At 46.2% G+C, this 13,503-nt stretch overlaps 1 protein-coding gene across 7 annotated transcripts in view; it reads right to left on the reverse strand.

Moving 5' to 3' along the window:
• The window catches only part of LOC127566442 (uncharacterized), a 190,012-nt gene that overhangs the window by 14,881 nt on the left and 161,628 nt on the right, over positions 1 to 13,503 (reverse strand). For all 7 annotated transcript variants that reach the window (XM_052008861.1, XM_052008855.1, XM_052008858.1 and 4 more), the window contains 4 exons: positions 11,842 to 12,147; positions 8,309 to 8,599; positions 6,683 to 7,009; positions 197 to 502 (listed from right to left, as the gene is read on the reverse strand). In XM_052008861.1, the coding sequence (XP_051864821.1) occupies positions 197 to 502; positions 6,683 to 7,009; positions 8,309 to 8,599; positions 11,842 to 12,147 (1,230 nt within the window). The remainder of the gene's footprint in view (positions 1 to 196; positions 503 to 6,682; positions 7,010 to 8,308; positions 8,600 to 11,841; positions 12,148 to 13,503) is intronic.

Below are 13,503 nucleotides of genomic sequence, written 5' to 3' on the forward strand. Positions count from 1 at the left end.
AACCTGTTGGAATGAACTGATTTTTCTCCGGTTACCCCAGATCTGTTGCGAAGTTTGGATTACTAACATCAAAAATTGTTCCTCAAAGTATGGGGACTGTATGTCCAGCTCTGATTATGATGTATCCTGTATATTTCAGGTAGTAGCGTGAGTACTAAGTTCAGGGTGTTTTATTTTCATGAAGGTAAGCACTTACACGTCACAGTAACGGAGACTATCTCACTCAGTGAAGAGTTTAAGTTTGTTCCATCAATCGACATACTGTAATGACAACTGTACTGTCTCCGACCAGTCGTGCTGAGCACCTCGGCCGTGAAATTGGCCGTACTCCCCGTGCAGCTCGATGGCTGGGGAGAAGACACGTCATCTCCATCGATGCTGTTCAGGTAAAACTTCGTGACTGTATAATGGCTATGCGTCGCGCACTGAATTATGACCACTTCCCCCGGGAAAAAGATTCCATTTGGGCGATTGAGGGAGATCAGAGGTGGAGGCGGGTAATCTATAAATACAAGAAACAAATCCCATAATTGCAAAACAAACTTTCATCAAAACTTTAATTGCAGCGTAAACCTACTGCAATGACGTCCTGTGCAGGAAAGAAATCTTAACAATTTTTCAGTACAGAAGTACATCTCGGACCATACGAAGGAAGGCTCTGGTAAAGAGATTTCGCGTAGGAACTGGTGGTGTCCTGTAATCTTGGGTGGGGGGTGGGGGGAAGAATCTCGTCCGAACTTGCAAAGAAACACGATCATACAATTGCAAGATCAATTCTAATATTCGTGTCTCTCAGAGCGGGTTTACTTTGTGTTATTGAGGCAAGATTCATTTCCTCTGATTCTGAGGAGGGGAAAATCGAACTATATCAAATTTTTGAAACAATTCTGTTTATCAAATTGCAGTAACAATGCACTGTCGCGGCAGGTGGTGCCGGGCTGTCTGAGTTTGCGGACCGTTCCCCACATATTTAGCTTCGTTTAATTTTTACGATTTTACATAGTAGAATACTGTATTTTCCAGTGAACGCAATAATTTCAAAGGCAACGTGGGAGAACAGGATTCCGGTGATGCCCGTGTAGAACTGGCAGGATTTCCAAACAATTTTGTGGCAAATTATCGGAGTTTAATTGCATGCAGGAATTGTGCTCTCACTGTGGTATAAATTACCTATATGTTAGCATGAACATTTTGTTCGGGTGGGGATTGGTGTGCTTCACTCCAAACTTTTGAGCGCGGTCTGGAGCATGGAAACCTTCCGTTCCGAAACTGGCATTATTCCCTATGCATTGTGTCGGCCTGCGTGACGGAACTAAATTGGGCAGAGAAGTCGATGTTCTCTACATGGATTTTAGTTAGGCAGTCGGCAAGCGGGTGAGGGGATAATGACCCTGTGCAGAGATAAGGGATTAGGTGTCATTATCTGAATTCGATCGGCACAAAATCGTGGGTGGAGGGGCCTGTTCCCATGCTGTACTGTTCTCTGTTCTGAATAGTGTAAATAGACATTCTGAAGGAGATCCCCTTGGAATCAATCACGTACTGATCGACCAAATCGAATGTGCAGTCGCCGATATTTATCATTGGAAGTCAATAATAAATAAATACTTCTTATAACAGAGAAACAAACATTCTTCCAATGCCTGCAGATTCAACTGTAAGTGACAAGCATGTGAGATACTGTCAGTTGTCGGTGATGCGAGGAAATAGAATAGATTAATATATTGATTGATTGAGACTTATTGGTTTATTAGTGCCGCATGTGTCTGGATATAACTTTGCTTTGCATGACACCATCTCAGCGTATCGAGGTAGAACAAAGGAAAATAATAACAGAATGTAGAATATAGTGTTACAGTTGCGGAGAATATGCAGTTCAGGCAGACAATAAGGTGCAAGGCCACAACGAGGTAGATTGTGAGGTCAAGAATCCATCTGATCGTAACAAGGGATCGGTCGACAATATAACAGCAGGATAGAAGCTGCCATGACCTTGAGTATAGGAAGACGGTAATAGTAATAATGCAATTGCTCTCGAGAGAAAGAGAGAGAGAGAGAGAGAGAGAGAGAGAGAGAGAGAGAGAGAGAGAGAGAGAGAGAGAGAGAGAGAGCCGGCTTGGAGCCCACTGGTGGAATTGCCTTCTCTATGGTCAGCCTAAGATACGACAATTTAATACCGCCTAAATTCATGATATTTTATCAGCGCAACTTTCCGTTGTATTCTGCGTATTCCTTTTAAAAACAGTGTTATTTAACCGTGAGAGCACACAACGAGACAAACCAGTGGATCGAATTCAGATGGACTCCCACAGGAGCAGTGGCGTCATGTGATTGATTTCTCTGCAATTATTCATTGAAAAGCAATAAGTGAATACTTGTACCAAACATGAAAAAAGCGACCTCCGACCAATGCAAAGTTGCTTGTGATTTTGTTCATATCCCCCTTGTACCTTCGAACAAAAAGGTTAAACCTCGGCTTTCTGCTCTTGACATCATCGGTTAATGGTAATAAATATCGTCAAGTAGCCAATGTGAATTAAGCTAGTAGTTATGCTTCTACCAAATCTTCTCCCAACCTTCCTTAATTAGGGAGAACAGTGACAGCTGCCTCTGTATAACTCAGAGGCAAAAACTATTCATTCCTGGGACCACGTTACTAAAGAACAATCAAATGAAAATAGTTTGAGGGAGCTCGGGCTTTCCCTTTGGAGAGAAGGAGAATGAGAGGTGACTTGATAGAGGTGTACAGGATGACGAGAGGTATGTATCGAGTGGACAGACAGAGACGTTTTTTTTTCCCAGGGCGAAAATGGCTAACACGAAGGGGCATAATTTTTATGGGAGGAAGGTATAAGGTGGATGTCAGGGGCAAGTTTTTAATACAGATAGTGGCGCATGCGTGGAACGCAGTGCCAGCAGAGGTGCTGAGGTAGATACATTAGGGACATTTAAGAGACTCTTAGATGGGTGCTTGAATGATCGAGAAATGAGGGGCTATATGGGAGGGAAAGGTTAGATCGTAGAGCAAGTAGTGGGGGTCAGATATATTAGGGACATTTAAGAGACTCTTAGATGGGCACATGAATGATAGAGAAATTGAGTGCTGTGTGGGAAGGAAGGCTTAGATAGATCATAGAGCAGGATGAAATGTCGGCAAAGCATCGTGGGCCGAAGGTCCTGTACTGGGCTGTATTGTTCTAAAAGCTGCTTAAAACAGAAAATAATGAACACTACGCAGCAGCTAATACAGTGGAGAGAGAAACAGAATTAACGTTTGAGCGACGGAGAACAGTGTAGCACAGGAAGAGCCCCTTCGGACCATAACGACTCTGTCGATCATGATGCCAAACTAAACAAATCCCATCTGCCTGCACATCGTCCACCACCACCCTAACTGCGTTCTTCAGGCACTTAAAACTCTGTATAAAGTAATTGGTTCGTCAACTTCCTTTCAACGTTCTCCCCTTCGCACTCAACATACACCCTTTAGCATTGACATTTCTACTCTAGGGAAGAACATAAGATGAGATGAGAGGAGAGGAGAGGAGAGGAGAGGAGAGGAGAGGAGAGGAGAGGAGAGGAGAGGAGAGGAGAGGAGAGGAGAGGAGAGGAGAGGAGAGGAGAGGAGAGGAGAGGAGAGGAGAGGAGAGGAGTGGAGAGGAGAGGAGAGGAGAGGGAAGAGGAGGGGAGGAGCGGAGAGGGGAGGGGTGGGGAGAGGAGGAGGGAGGGGAGGGAGCAGGAGAGTAGATGAGGAGAGGAGAGGGGAGGGGTGGAGGGAAGGGAAGGAGAGTTGGGGAGGGGACGAGGGGGGAGGAGAGGAGGGGATGAGAGGGGAGGATAGGAAAGGTGAGGGGAGGAGAGGAGAGGGGAAGGGTGGGAGAGGAGGAGGGAGGGGAGGAGAGGGAGCAGGAGAATAGATGAGGAGAGGAGAGTGGAGGGGTGGAGGGAAGGGAAGGAGAGTTGGGGAGGAGAGAGGAGGGGACGAGAAGGGAGGAGAGGAGGGGAGGAGAGGGGAGGAGAGGAAAGGGGAGGGGAGGAGGAGAGGGGAGGTGAGGTGAGTGTTGAGAGGAGGTGAGGTGAGATGAGATAAGGTGAGGTGAGGTAAGATCCCTTTATTAGTCACATGTACATCGAAACACTGTGAAATGCATCTTTTGTGTGGTCAAGGTCAAAGTCAAAGTCGAGTGTTTTGTCGCACGCACAGGTACTCGTATGCAAGGGAGAACGCGGTATCCGCGGGCACCCTGGGAGAATTCGGGGATCAGTGGGATCGAGTGTGTTGTAGACAGTGTTAACGATATTTTAATTTGAAATAGCGTGTTTTGCCGTGGTTTAGTTTGCATTTGATGTAATTCTGCAATGTATAGTTTCTTTTTTTTTGCTGTGTTTATTGCAATAGTTAAGACCTCGTTATTAGCCCCATGATGCACATCGAAACATGCGGTGAAATACCTCTTTTGTGTGGAGTGTTCTTGGGGGGAGGGGCAGCCCCACAAGTACCGCCACGCTTCCGGCGCCAGAGTAGCACGCCCACAACTTCCTCAGCCGTGCCTCTTTGAACCGGAGCACCCGGAGAAAACCCACGCAGACACGGGGAGAACGTACAAACTCCTTGCAGACAGCGGCCGGAATTAAACCCGCGTCGCTGACGCTATAATAAGTCTTACGCTAACTGCTACACTCCCGCCACGCTGCACGCTATCTACCCTGTCTATGCCTATCGTAGTTTTATATACTTTTATCTGGCCTTCCTTCCGCTTCCGAGCTACAGAGAACACAATCCAAGTTTGTCCAACCTCATTCTGCACCGGCTACACTCCAATCCCTGCAACATTATGATGAGCCTCTCACGCAACCTCTCCAAAGCCTCCACATCCTTTCCATAGTGCGCTGACCAGAACAGCACATAATACACCAAAAGTGGCCTAACCAAGGGCTTCTAGAGCTGATCTTTATACTCAGTGTCCCGATAGATGCAGGCAAGCATGCCGCATGCTTTTTGTACCATCCCGTCTACTTGCCACCTTCACGTATCTATGAACATGCACCTCAATATCCCTCTTTACTTTATTTGCTTCGTAAACCTCATTCAGTTGAACTGTTTCCTGGAACGATAAGGGGGACTCTTGACCTCACAATCAACCTCGCTATCACCTTGCACCTTCTTGTTTCCTTGAATCGTACTTTCTCTGTAACTGTAACACTTTATTGTACACTTTGTTATTGCACTACCTCAATGCACGTTTGTAATGAATTGATCAGTGTGACCGGTGTGCAAGAACAACATTTCACTGTACCTCGGTACATGGCCAATAATAAACCAATTTACCAATTTAAACTTGCCCCCTCTCACCCTAAAGATTTACCCTCTGGTATTTAAAATTTCCACCCTGGGATAAAGTACTCTGGCTATCCACTCGAGCTATGTTGCTTACAAATTTACACACTTCTTTCAGGCCCCCGACGCTATAGAGGAAAAAAAATAGTTTAAAATAAGTTTTGAAATCTGGAAATGTTCATCAGGTCAGGCAGCTTCAGAGAGAGACATAAAGTCAAGGTTTTTAATGAATGCTGTAAACACCCAGCAGGTCGGGCAGGGTCCGTGGAGAGGGAAATATGTCAAAGTTTCAGGTTTATAATCGAGACGTGGAATGCTGGAAATATTCAGAATATTAGGCAGCATCTGTCGAGGGAGAGACAGGGTCAACCTTCCAAGCCTAAAATAGGACTGTAGAACGCTTGAAGTGTTCAGCCAGTCGATCAGCGTCTGTGCAGAAGGAAACATAATCTGCGGTTCAAACCTGAGCTGAAACCTGGGGATGCTGGATATGCTGAACAGCTCGGTCAGCATGAGTGGAAGTGAAAATAAAGCGGACATTTCAGGTCTAAAATAGAATAAAGAATACTGGAAATATTCAGCAGATAAGTTAATATCCACAAAGAGGATCATGTATAAGGTAGCAAAACCGAACTGCTGGAGGAACTCAACAGGTCAGGCAGCATCCGTGAAGGGAAGTGGACGGTCGACTGTTCGGCCATTTCTCGTTTATCTTTTTATCCAGCTCAAAGCATCTGCAGCCTCTTGTCACAGAGGCATACTACACGGAGAGAGGCCATTCGGCCTAAGTGGTACATACTCGGCAAGATGTCCCATCCAAGCTCATCCCATTTGCCAGAGTTTGTCCCATATCCCTCCGAACATTGCCTGTCGATGTACCTTGCCAACTGTACGTTAGAAGTTGTAACTGTACCCGTCTCAGCTACTCTTGTGTCGCCAGGTGTAACGTTCCGGCTCACTGACCTTTCGCATGGACAGACGGATGTTAGAAATAGCACATTTTAAGTCGGGAATGCATCGCAGCAAATGGCTAGAACGAGGTGAATGTCACCAGGAGAAACTGAATGAGACAAGGTAGTGATGGTGCCTGCAGATCGTGTTAATCCATGTGCATAGGTTACAGACAATGTTTTTTTTACCGTGAATGCATCTGCAGTGAACGGTTCTAACGGGTTTCTTGAAAGCAGAACAATCCTTCGCGTATTCATGAACTTCCACCCCTGATATTAGGTGAGGATAATTTGACGTAATCACCCGGACGTTTCCTCACGAATACGTGACGCAAGATGGTCCCTGTGAACGGACACGGCATTTCTGTGCGAGTCACCCACTGCTAAGTCCTACCTGTACAAGAGACTCCAATGTCGTTGGAGTGAGTGCAACGGTGAGCTTGATGCGATTGCGACGAACATGCCCACAAGGAAGACTCGGTGCCGTCGCACCGGACATCATGTAGCCAAATCGGGCCGGCCCCTTCGCCGTAGATCGACGAGTCTGTGGAGAGCTCGGCGAAGCCGCAGGTGAGATCTCTACAGATGACGTCAGCGTTGGCGATCGACCAACCGTCCTCGCAAACTGTGCCCCAGGCACCGTTGTAAAGGACCTCCAGTCTTCCAGAACAGGGGTTGCTTCCGTTCGCTAATCTCAGGTTGACATCATCTGATACGAAATCTGTCAGAACCAACGTGTAACTGTTACAGAGCGAAATGGCAGTCTGCACCAAATGGAAAGACATTCCCGTCATTTCAATGGATGTTTTCAAGCTCTGAGGATTCAGATAGGGAGTGTTGGGGTTGGGGGGGGGGGGGGACATCTGGTAATAATAACAAAAGCGGTTCGGAACAGCCTAATATTCAAATTTCTTGTTTAATATTTGGCCTGAATGGTCCCGTGGAATTGACTTGGATCCAATGGACTCCATTCTGATAGATCAGCCTTCCATGTGGGGCCTTGTCAACGACACTGAAGTCCATGTAAACTACATCAACAGCATTTCCCTCATCAACATGTTCAAACAAAAACTGAACTAAATTAGTCACATGGAAGACCCCGCCAATAAATTCGCGTTGACTATCCCCGGTCAATCCCGACTTCCCTTGAGTGCAGATTAAACATGCTCCTCGGGATTGTCAGTCAATCGACGTTGGACTAACTGGCCTATAATTACTTACTGAATCCCAGATGCTGAGAGAGGCAAAGGCGCCAAGGGACTCCTGTCTGTGGAAATCAGGTGTGACAGATTACAGTAATTGGGAGTGAGAGCGATAAATCAGACAGATAGATAGATAGATAGATAGATAGATAGATAGATAGATAGATAGATAGATAGATAGATAGATAGATAGATAGATAGATAGATAGATAGATAGATAGATAGATAGATAGATAGATAGATAGATAGATAGATAGATAGATAGATAGATAGATAGATAGATAGATAGATAGATAGATAGATAGATAGATAGATAGATAGATAGATAGATAGATAGATAGATAGACCGACCGATTATCGGACAAACCTTCATACAGATAGAGAGAGAGCAAGAAGGGAGCGAATAAATAGAGGAAAAGAGACTGACGGCAAATCTTCAGAAGTATAGCGAGACAAAGGGAGGGGTTGGGTGAGACTCTATCTCTGCAATAACAGATGAGGTCGCCAACTGAGCGAGATAGAAGCGCAGTTGAGTGCATTGATGTGAAGCAATCTGTTAGTGAAGAATGTGTGTTCCTGTATTGCAACAGCGTAACATATGTTAAGGTATATTTCAACACACAATGGCGAATGCCTCTGGCGGGAAGGTATGAGCGGTGATTTCAACGCTGCGGATTTTCTGGGAATAAAGAAGGTTCAGGGTCATTGTCCATTAAGTCTTTCTCAGTGTTTCGAGATGAGAGTCAGGCTTTGGGTGGACCTGCAACAGGATAATCAAAGGATAAAGGCTCAACTGAAGATAAATTCAAATGGCGAACCTGATGTGAACACCTCGAAAGGGTCGCTGAGGGTCGAATTTCTCCATCGGCCTGAAATTTCCTTTTGGTACGTGCAGGTGTAGTTGCCGCTGTTCTGACTACTGATGTTCCTCAAGCTGAACGTGGCAGAATTTGACGCCACCATGGACTGCACATGCACGCCATCTTTGTACAAGTTAAATGTCAGATCCGGCAGTTCGTAGGGAGCATCACATCCAATGTCCACGGTGTGCCCGCGGAGGATACTCTCAAATGGACTCTTCCCATAGATTATTGGTTTCTCCGCCTCCTCTGCAATGAGATGCAAACGGATTAAGCTGAGCACTTAACGTGTGCACTGAAGACTTCGGCGTCTATGAGTGAACAGACAGGGAGCGAGACGTGCGAATTTGCATCCTTCCCCCTCATCTCAATCAGAGACCGTTATTTTAAGATCTATTCATAATGCAGTAAGGCTCCCATATTCCGGCACCATCTGTACTCTGGTGTATCGGACGTGCAGATTTTCCGTTTGAAACTCATAGGACATAGAATAGAAGAATACAGCGCCATGACCACGCCGAATAGGAAGCCAATCTGAACTAAGACCATATGCTTGCACGCTGTCTTTATCTCTCGCCTCCGTCTATCTGTTTAAATGCCCCTTAAGTGTTGGTATCGGATCTGTTACCACCACCTCCCATAGAAGCTTGTTGCAGGGTACATACCAATCGGTTTTTAAAAAAACATACCTCGTCAATCTCTTTTGAACTTCCTCCCTCTCACATTAAACCTATGCCCTCTGGTATTTGACATTTCTACCCCGGGGCAAAAAGACTCTGATTCTGAGCCCTATCTGTGCCTCTCATAATCTTGTACACTTCTATCAGGTATCCCTGCAGATTCCGGCGCTCCAGAGATAGATACTCCCAACCCGGTAAACGTTCTGGTGAACCTCTCGTGCATTCTCTCTGAAACCTCTACATCCTTCCTACAGAGCGGTGAACAGAATTTGCCTTGGATACTGTTCATGCTGATCAATTCATTACAACACAGCATGGAGGTAGTACAAGGTCAGACAACAATAGCATGCAGAATAACGTGTGACAGTTCCAGAGAAAGTTACCGTGCATGCAGACAGTGAGGTGCAAGATCGCAAAGAGGTAGATTGTGAGGTCAAGAGTCAATATCATCGCACGAGGCAATATCATAGCTGAGGGATAGAAGCTGTCCGTGAGCCTGGTGGGACACATAAAGTGCTGGCGGAACTCAGCAGGTCATCTGGAGTCCAGTCCTGATGAAGGGTCTCGAACTGAAATGCCCACTGTTTATTTCTCGCCATCGATGCTGCCCGACCTGCTACTTTCCTCCGGCACTTTGTGTGCGTGTTCCTCCAGAATCCAGCATCTTGTTCCTTGAGCTGGAGGTACATGCTTTCAGGCTTTTGTACCATTTTTTACCGGATGGGAGGGGGAGAAGGGAGAGTGTCCAGGGTGGGCGGGAGTCTTTGATTACTCTCTATACTATCCTTTGGCAGCGGGAAGTGCAGACAGATCCCATAGAGGGGAGGTTGGTTTCTGTGATGTGCTGCGCTGCGTCAACAAAGCGTAAGGAAGGATATGGTCCTAATACGTGCAACTGGGATTAGAGTAGATGGGGAAAAATTCAGCAGATACGCGGGGGACAAAGGATCCGTTTATGTGTTAAACAACTAAAAGATTCTGTAATGAGGCGAATTCCGATTGGTGGCGGTGGAGAGGTAGGGGGACTGTTATTACATCTCCTGCGGATGCATAGCCAAATTCAGTCGTTGCTGCAGATGATGGAGAGGACCCAGCAGTCGTAAATATATCCCAGAAGCCCATTCGCAGTGCTAAATACGTCTTGCGGCGGGACTCTCGTTGTAGATTGTGAAGGATAATCCGCTGAAAATACAGGCCAGTGTGGTGGAGTTTGGGGACCAGGGAATCTCTACCCTTCCAGGAAGAGGAGAAGCAGGGAGAAGAACTGCAGGAAATGGTCGATGCAAATCACCAGAAGAAAGCCATCGCAGAGGCACAGGTGGGTGACGATACAGCAACGGAGTAAAACTGGACGAATATGGAGTAAATTTGAGATTGGAGTCTTTCCAAAAGACAATGTTCGACTAAAATACTTGAGTTATGTCTGGAAGTCCTTGGGACCTGTAATGGATATTTGTCGCGTGCCTGTTCCCAAGAGCTGTAGCGAGAGAGAAAAAGAGAGCGCTAGAGAGAGGGAGAGAGAGAAAGAGAGGGAAGGGGTTGAATTTTTGAGAACAGTTGTTGTCCGATCTTTAATTATCTCTCACGCGTCGTCTGTGAGGAAGTTACGCGGCCGATTAACAGAAAACTGCGCGTGGGATATTGCTCTACAAAACGTTATGCATTATAACAAGCACTCGACTGGGCTTCTGTGAGATAAGGATGTTCATAACAGTATACATCACTTCTGCAAAAACTAAAAGAAGATAGTCAGCACGATATCTTGCTGTCATTTAAAAAAAACATATGGCTTAGTTGTAACAGATAAAACCGCAGATGCATAAACCCAAGATTGGTTATTTCCAATTCACCCAGAAGGGAGATTTGCAGTGCCCTCCCCTGTGAAGAATGGTGCAAGAAATCATTTTTAACATATCTGCCGTTTCTTTGTTTCCTGTTATTGATTCACCAGCCTCATTGGAGGTCCCACACTTGCCTTAGCTGACATTTTCTTATTTATAGAGCCAGAGAAGTTCAAGTCAAGTTGATTGTCATATGAACAAGGGCATGTATGCACAGGTGCAGTGAAAAAACTTACTTGCAGCAGCATCACAGTTCCATTCCATTGGGTTACAGCAAATGAAATATATTAGAAAATGACAAAGAAAATATCCAGCATGGTATTTTATTTTCAAATGTTAAAAGTTATTTGAGTCAAACGGCACCGAAACAGGCTCGGTCTGCACCGACCTTCAATCAGCCATTTACAATCTTCCGGCATTAATCTCGTTTTCTTTTATTTTCCCATAATCTTATCAATCTCTCCCAGATGCTACCACTCACTTGCATAATCAGAGCAATTTAGAGTTTCCAATTTACCCGTCACCCACACATCCTTGGGATGAGGACGAAACCGAAGCACACGGACGCAGCCACACGCGATTCAGGAGAGAAAAAAAAACGTGCAGACCACTCCAACTGCACCCGAGGTCAGGATTGAACGCGGTTCTTTGGCGCTGTATGATATCTGCTCAATTAGCTGCCTCACTGTGCCGCGCACGGCGAACCATATATAGTACCCGAGAAACAAAGGACTGGAGACGCTGGAATCCAGATGTAAAACACCGTGACGCTGGAGGAACTCAGCAGGCCAGGCAGCATCCGTCCAGGTTGCAGACGTTGACCGCCTGTTTTTCTCCGCGGATGCTGCCTGGCCTGCTGGGTTCCTCCAGCATCATCGTGCTTTTCATATCTAGTACCCGTATTCATATTTTCTGGTGTGCTGCGCGTTTATTTCACAGTCTACCGAAGAAGAGTAGCCATCCAACTCACCTCGCACTGTTATTGCTTGTGGGTCGCTCTGAGCTGACGTGAAGATCTCACCCGACACTTGCAATTCGTAAACGCAGATGTAGTTCCCGGTGTCTGTCCCGTTTAAGTCAGCGATATTGAACGTTTCAGTACCATTGCTGGCGGTAAACACCTTCAAGTCATGGCCATATGGTCTGTCGGCTCTGTACAGGTATATTGTCATACTGGGATATTGAATGGGGGATCTACATGTAAAGGTGACATTCTCCCCTTGTAGGAATGTTTTACTCCGCCGCGTCAGCGTCAGTTGCGGTTTCGGCGAATGGTCTGTGTTAAAACAGGAGAAAGCACTTGTTAAGGTCTATTTCATGGACATATAGAACGGCGACATTTGGCCCAGGACGTAACAACCCGCTTGATATGTCTGTACCATGTAAAGGATGCACTGCAGCAACTCGTCAAGACTCTTTAGAGAGAGCCTTCCAAACCCCACCACATCCACCAGCTGAAAGGACGAGTACAGCGAAATGCACGGGTAACACCTCCACCTGGAAGTTGCCCTTCAAGCCACACACCGTCCTGACTTGGAAATATATCGTCGTTCCTTCACCGTCGCTGGGTGAAACTCCTGGAACCCCCTCCCTCACAGCAGCCTGAAAAGCCTTCATTCGTTCAATTAAAAAATCTTCCGTACACCTACATATCCTTGCAAGAAGATTTGCAAACCTTGAACCCTCTTCATCAAAGAGTACAACACAGGAACAGGCCCTTCAGTCCACGATGTTGTGCCGAACTGATTAACCCAATGACACCCCATCCCTTCTGCCTGCGCATGGTCCACATCGCTCCATTCTCTGCATGTCCATGTGCCTCTCTAAGAGACTCTTAAAAACCTCTATCTTGGAACTCCCTCACTAACAGCTTGGTGGGTATTCTCGCACCTCAAGGACTTGCAGCGGGTCAAGAATCCAGCTCACCATCACCATCTCCAGGGCAATTAGGGATCTGTAATTAAATGCTTGCTCAGCCTGCAAAGCCCACATCCCTTCAATGAATGTGAAAACAAAATCCACCCTGAAAACTGGTGCATCCCCTCATTTGTCCTGATGAAGGGTCTCCACCCGAAACGTCTCTCGATAGATGCTGCCTGACCTGCTGAGTTCCTCCATCATTTGTTGTGTGTTGCAGCCCTTCATTTATTTCCTTTATGCTCGGGGACATTAATCCCGCCCTTTCATATCCCTCTGACTCTCTCAATTCGCACATAAAATAAAAAAGTTGTGCTGATTTTTTTTATTCATCCCTAAGTACACTTGAGAAGGTAGTGCTGAGCTACCTTCTTGACCGCTGCAGTCCCTGAGCTGCGGGAATGCCGACGATAATATTAGTGAGAGAGTTCCAGGATTCTGAACCACTCCCACTCCAGGTGGGAAACAATGTGAGCGGAAAATAAGAGAAATGAAGTTTCGGAAGAATTAAAATCCACTCTTCGACAAGATTGCAGAGATATAGCAAGTGCCGAGGCGCAAAGGAGAACAGAGGTCCTAAGGGGTGCGCTTATGGTTACGAAAAGAGTGATGAGCCTTTTGATATGGGCGAACGCGTGATAGAACAGCAAGGGAACAAGTAATGGAAGGAGTGCAAAGAGGCAGGGGCGGTGACTCAGGTGGCACGGAAGCTTCG

The sequence above is a fragment of the Pristis pectinata genome, chromosome 41 (assembly GCF_009764475.1).
Source record: "Pristis pectinata isolate sPriPec2 chromosome 41, sPriPec2.1.pri, whole genome shotgun sequence".
NCBI classification, from domain to species: Eukaryota; Metazoa; Chordata; class Chondrichthyes; order Rhinopristiformes; family Pristidae; genus Pristis; species Pristis pectinata.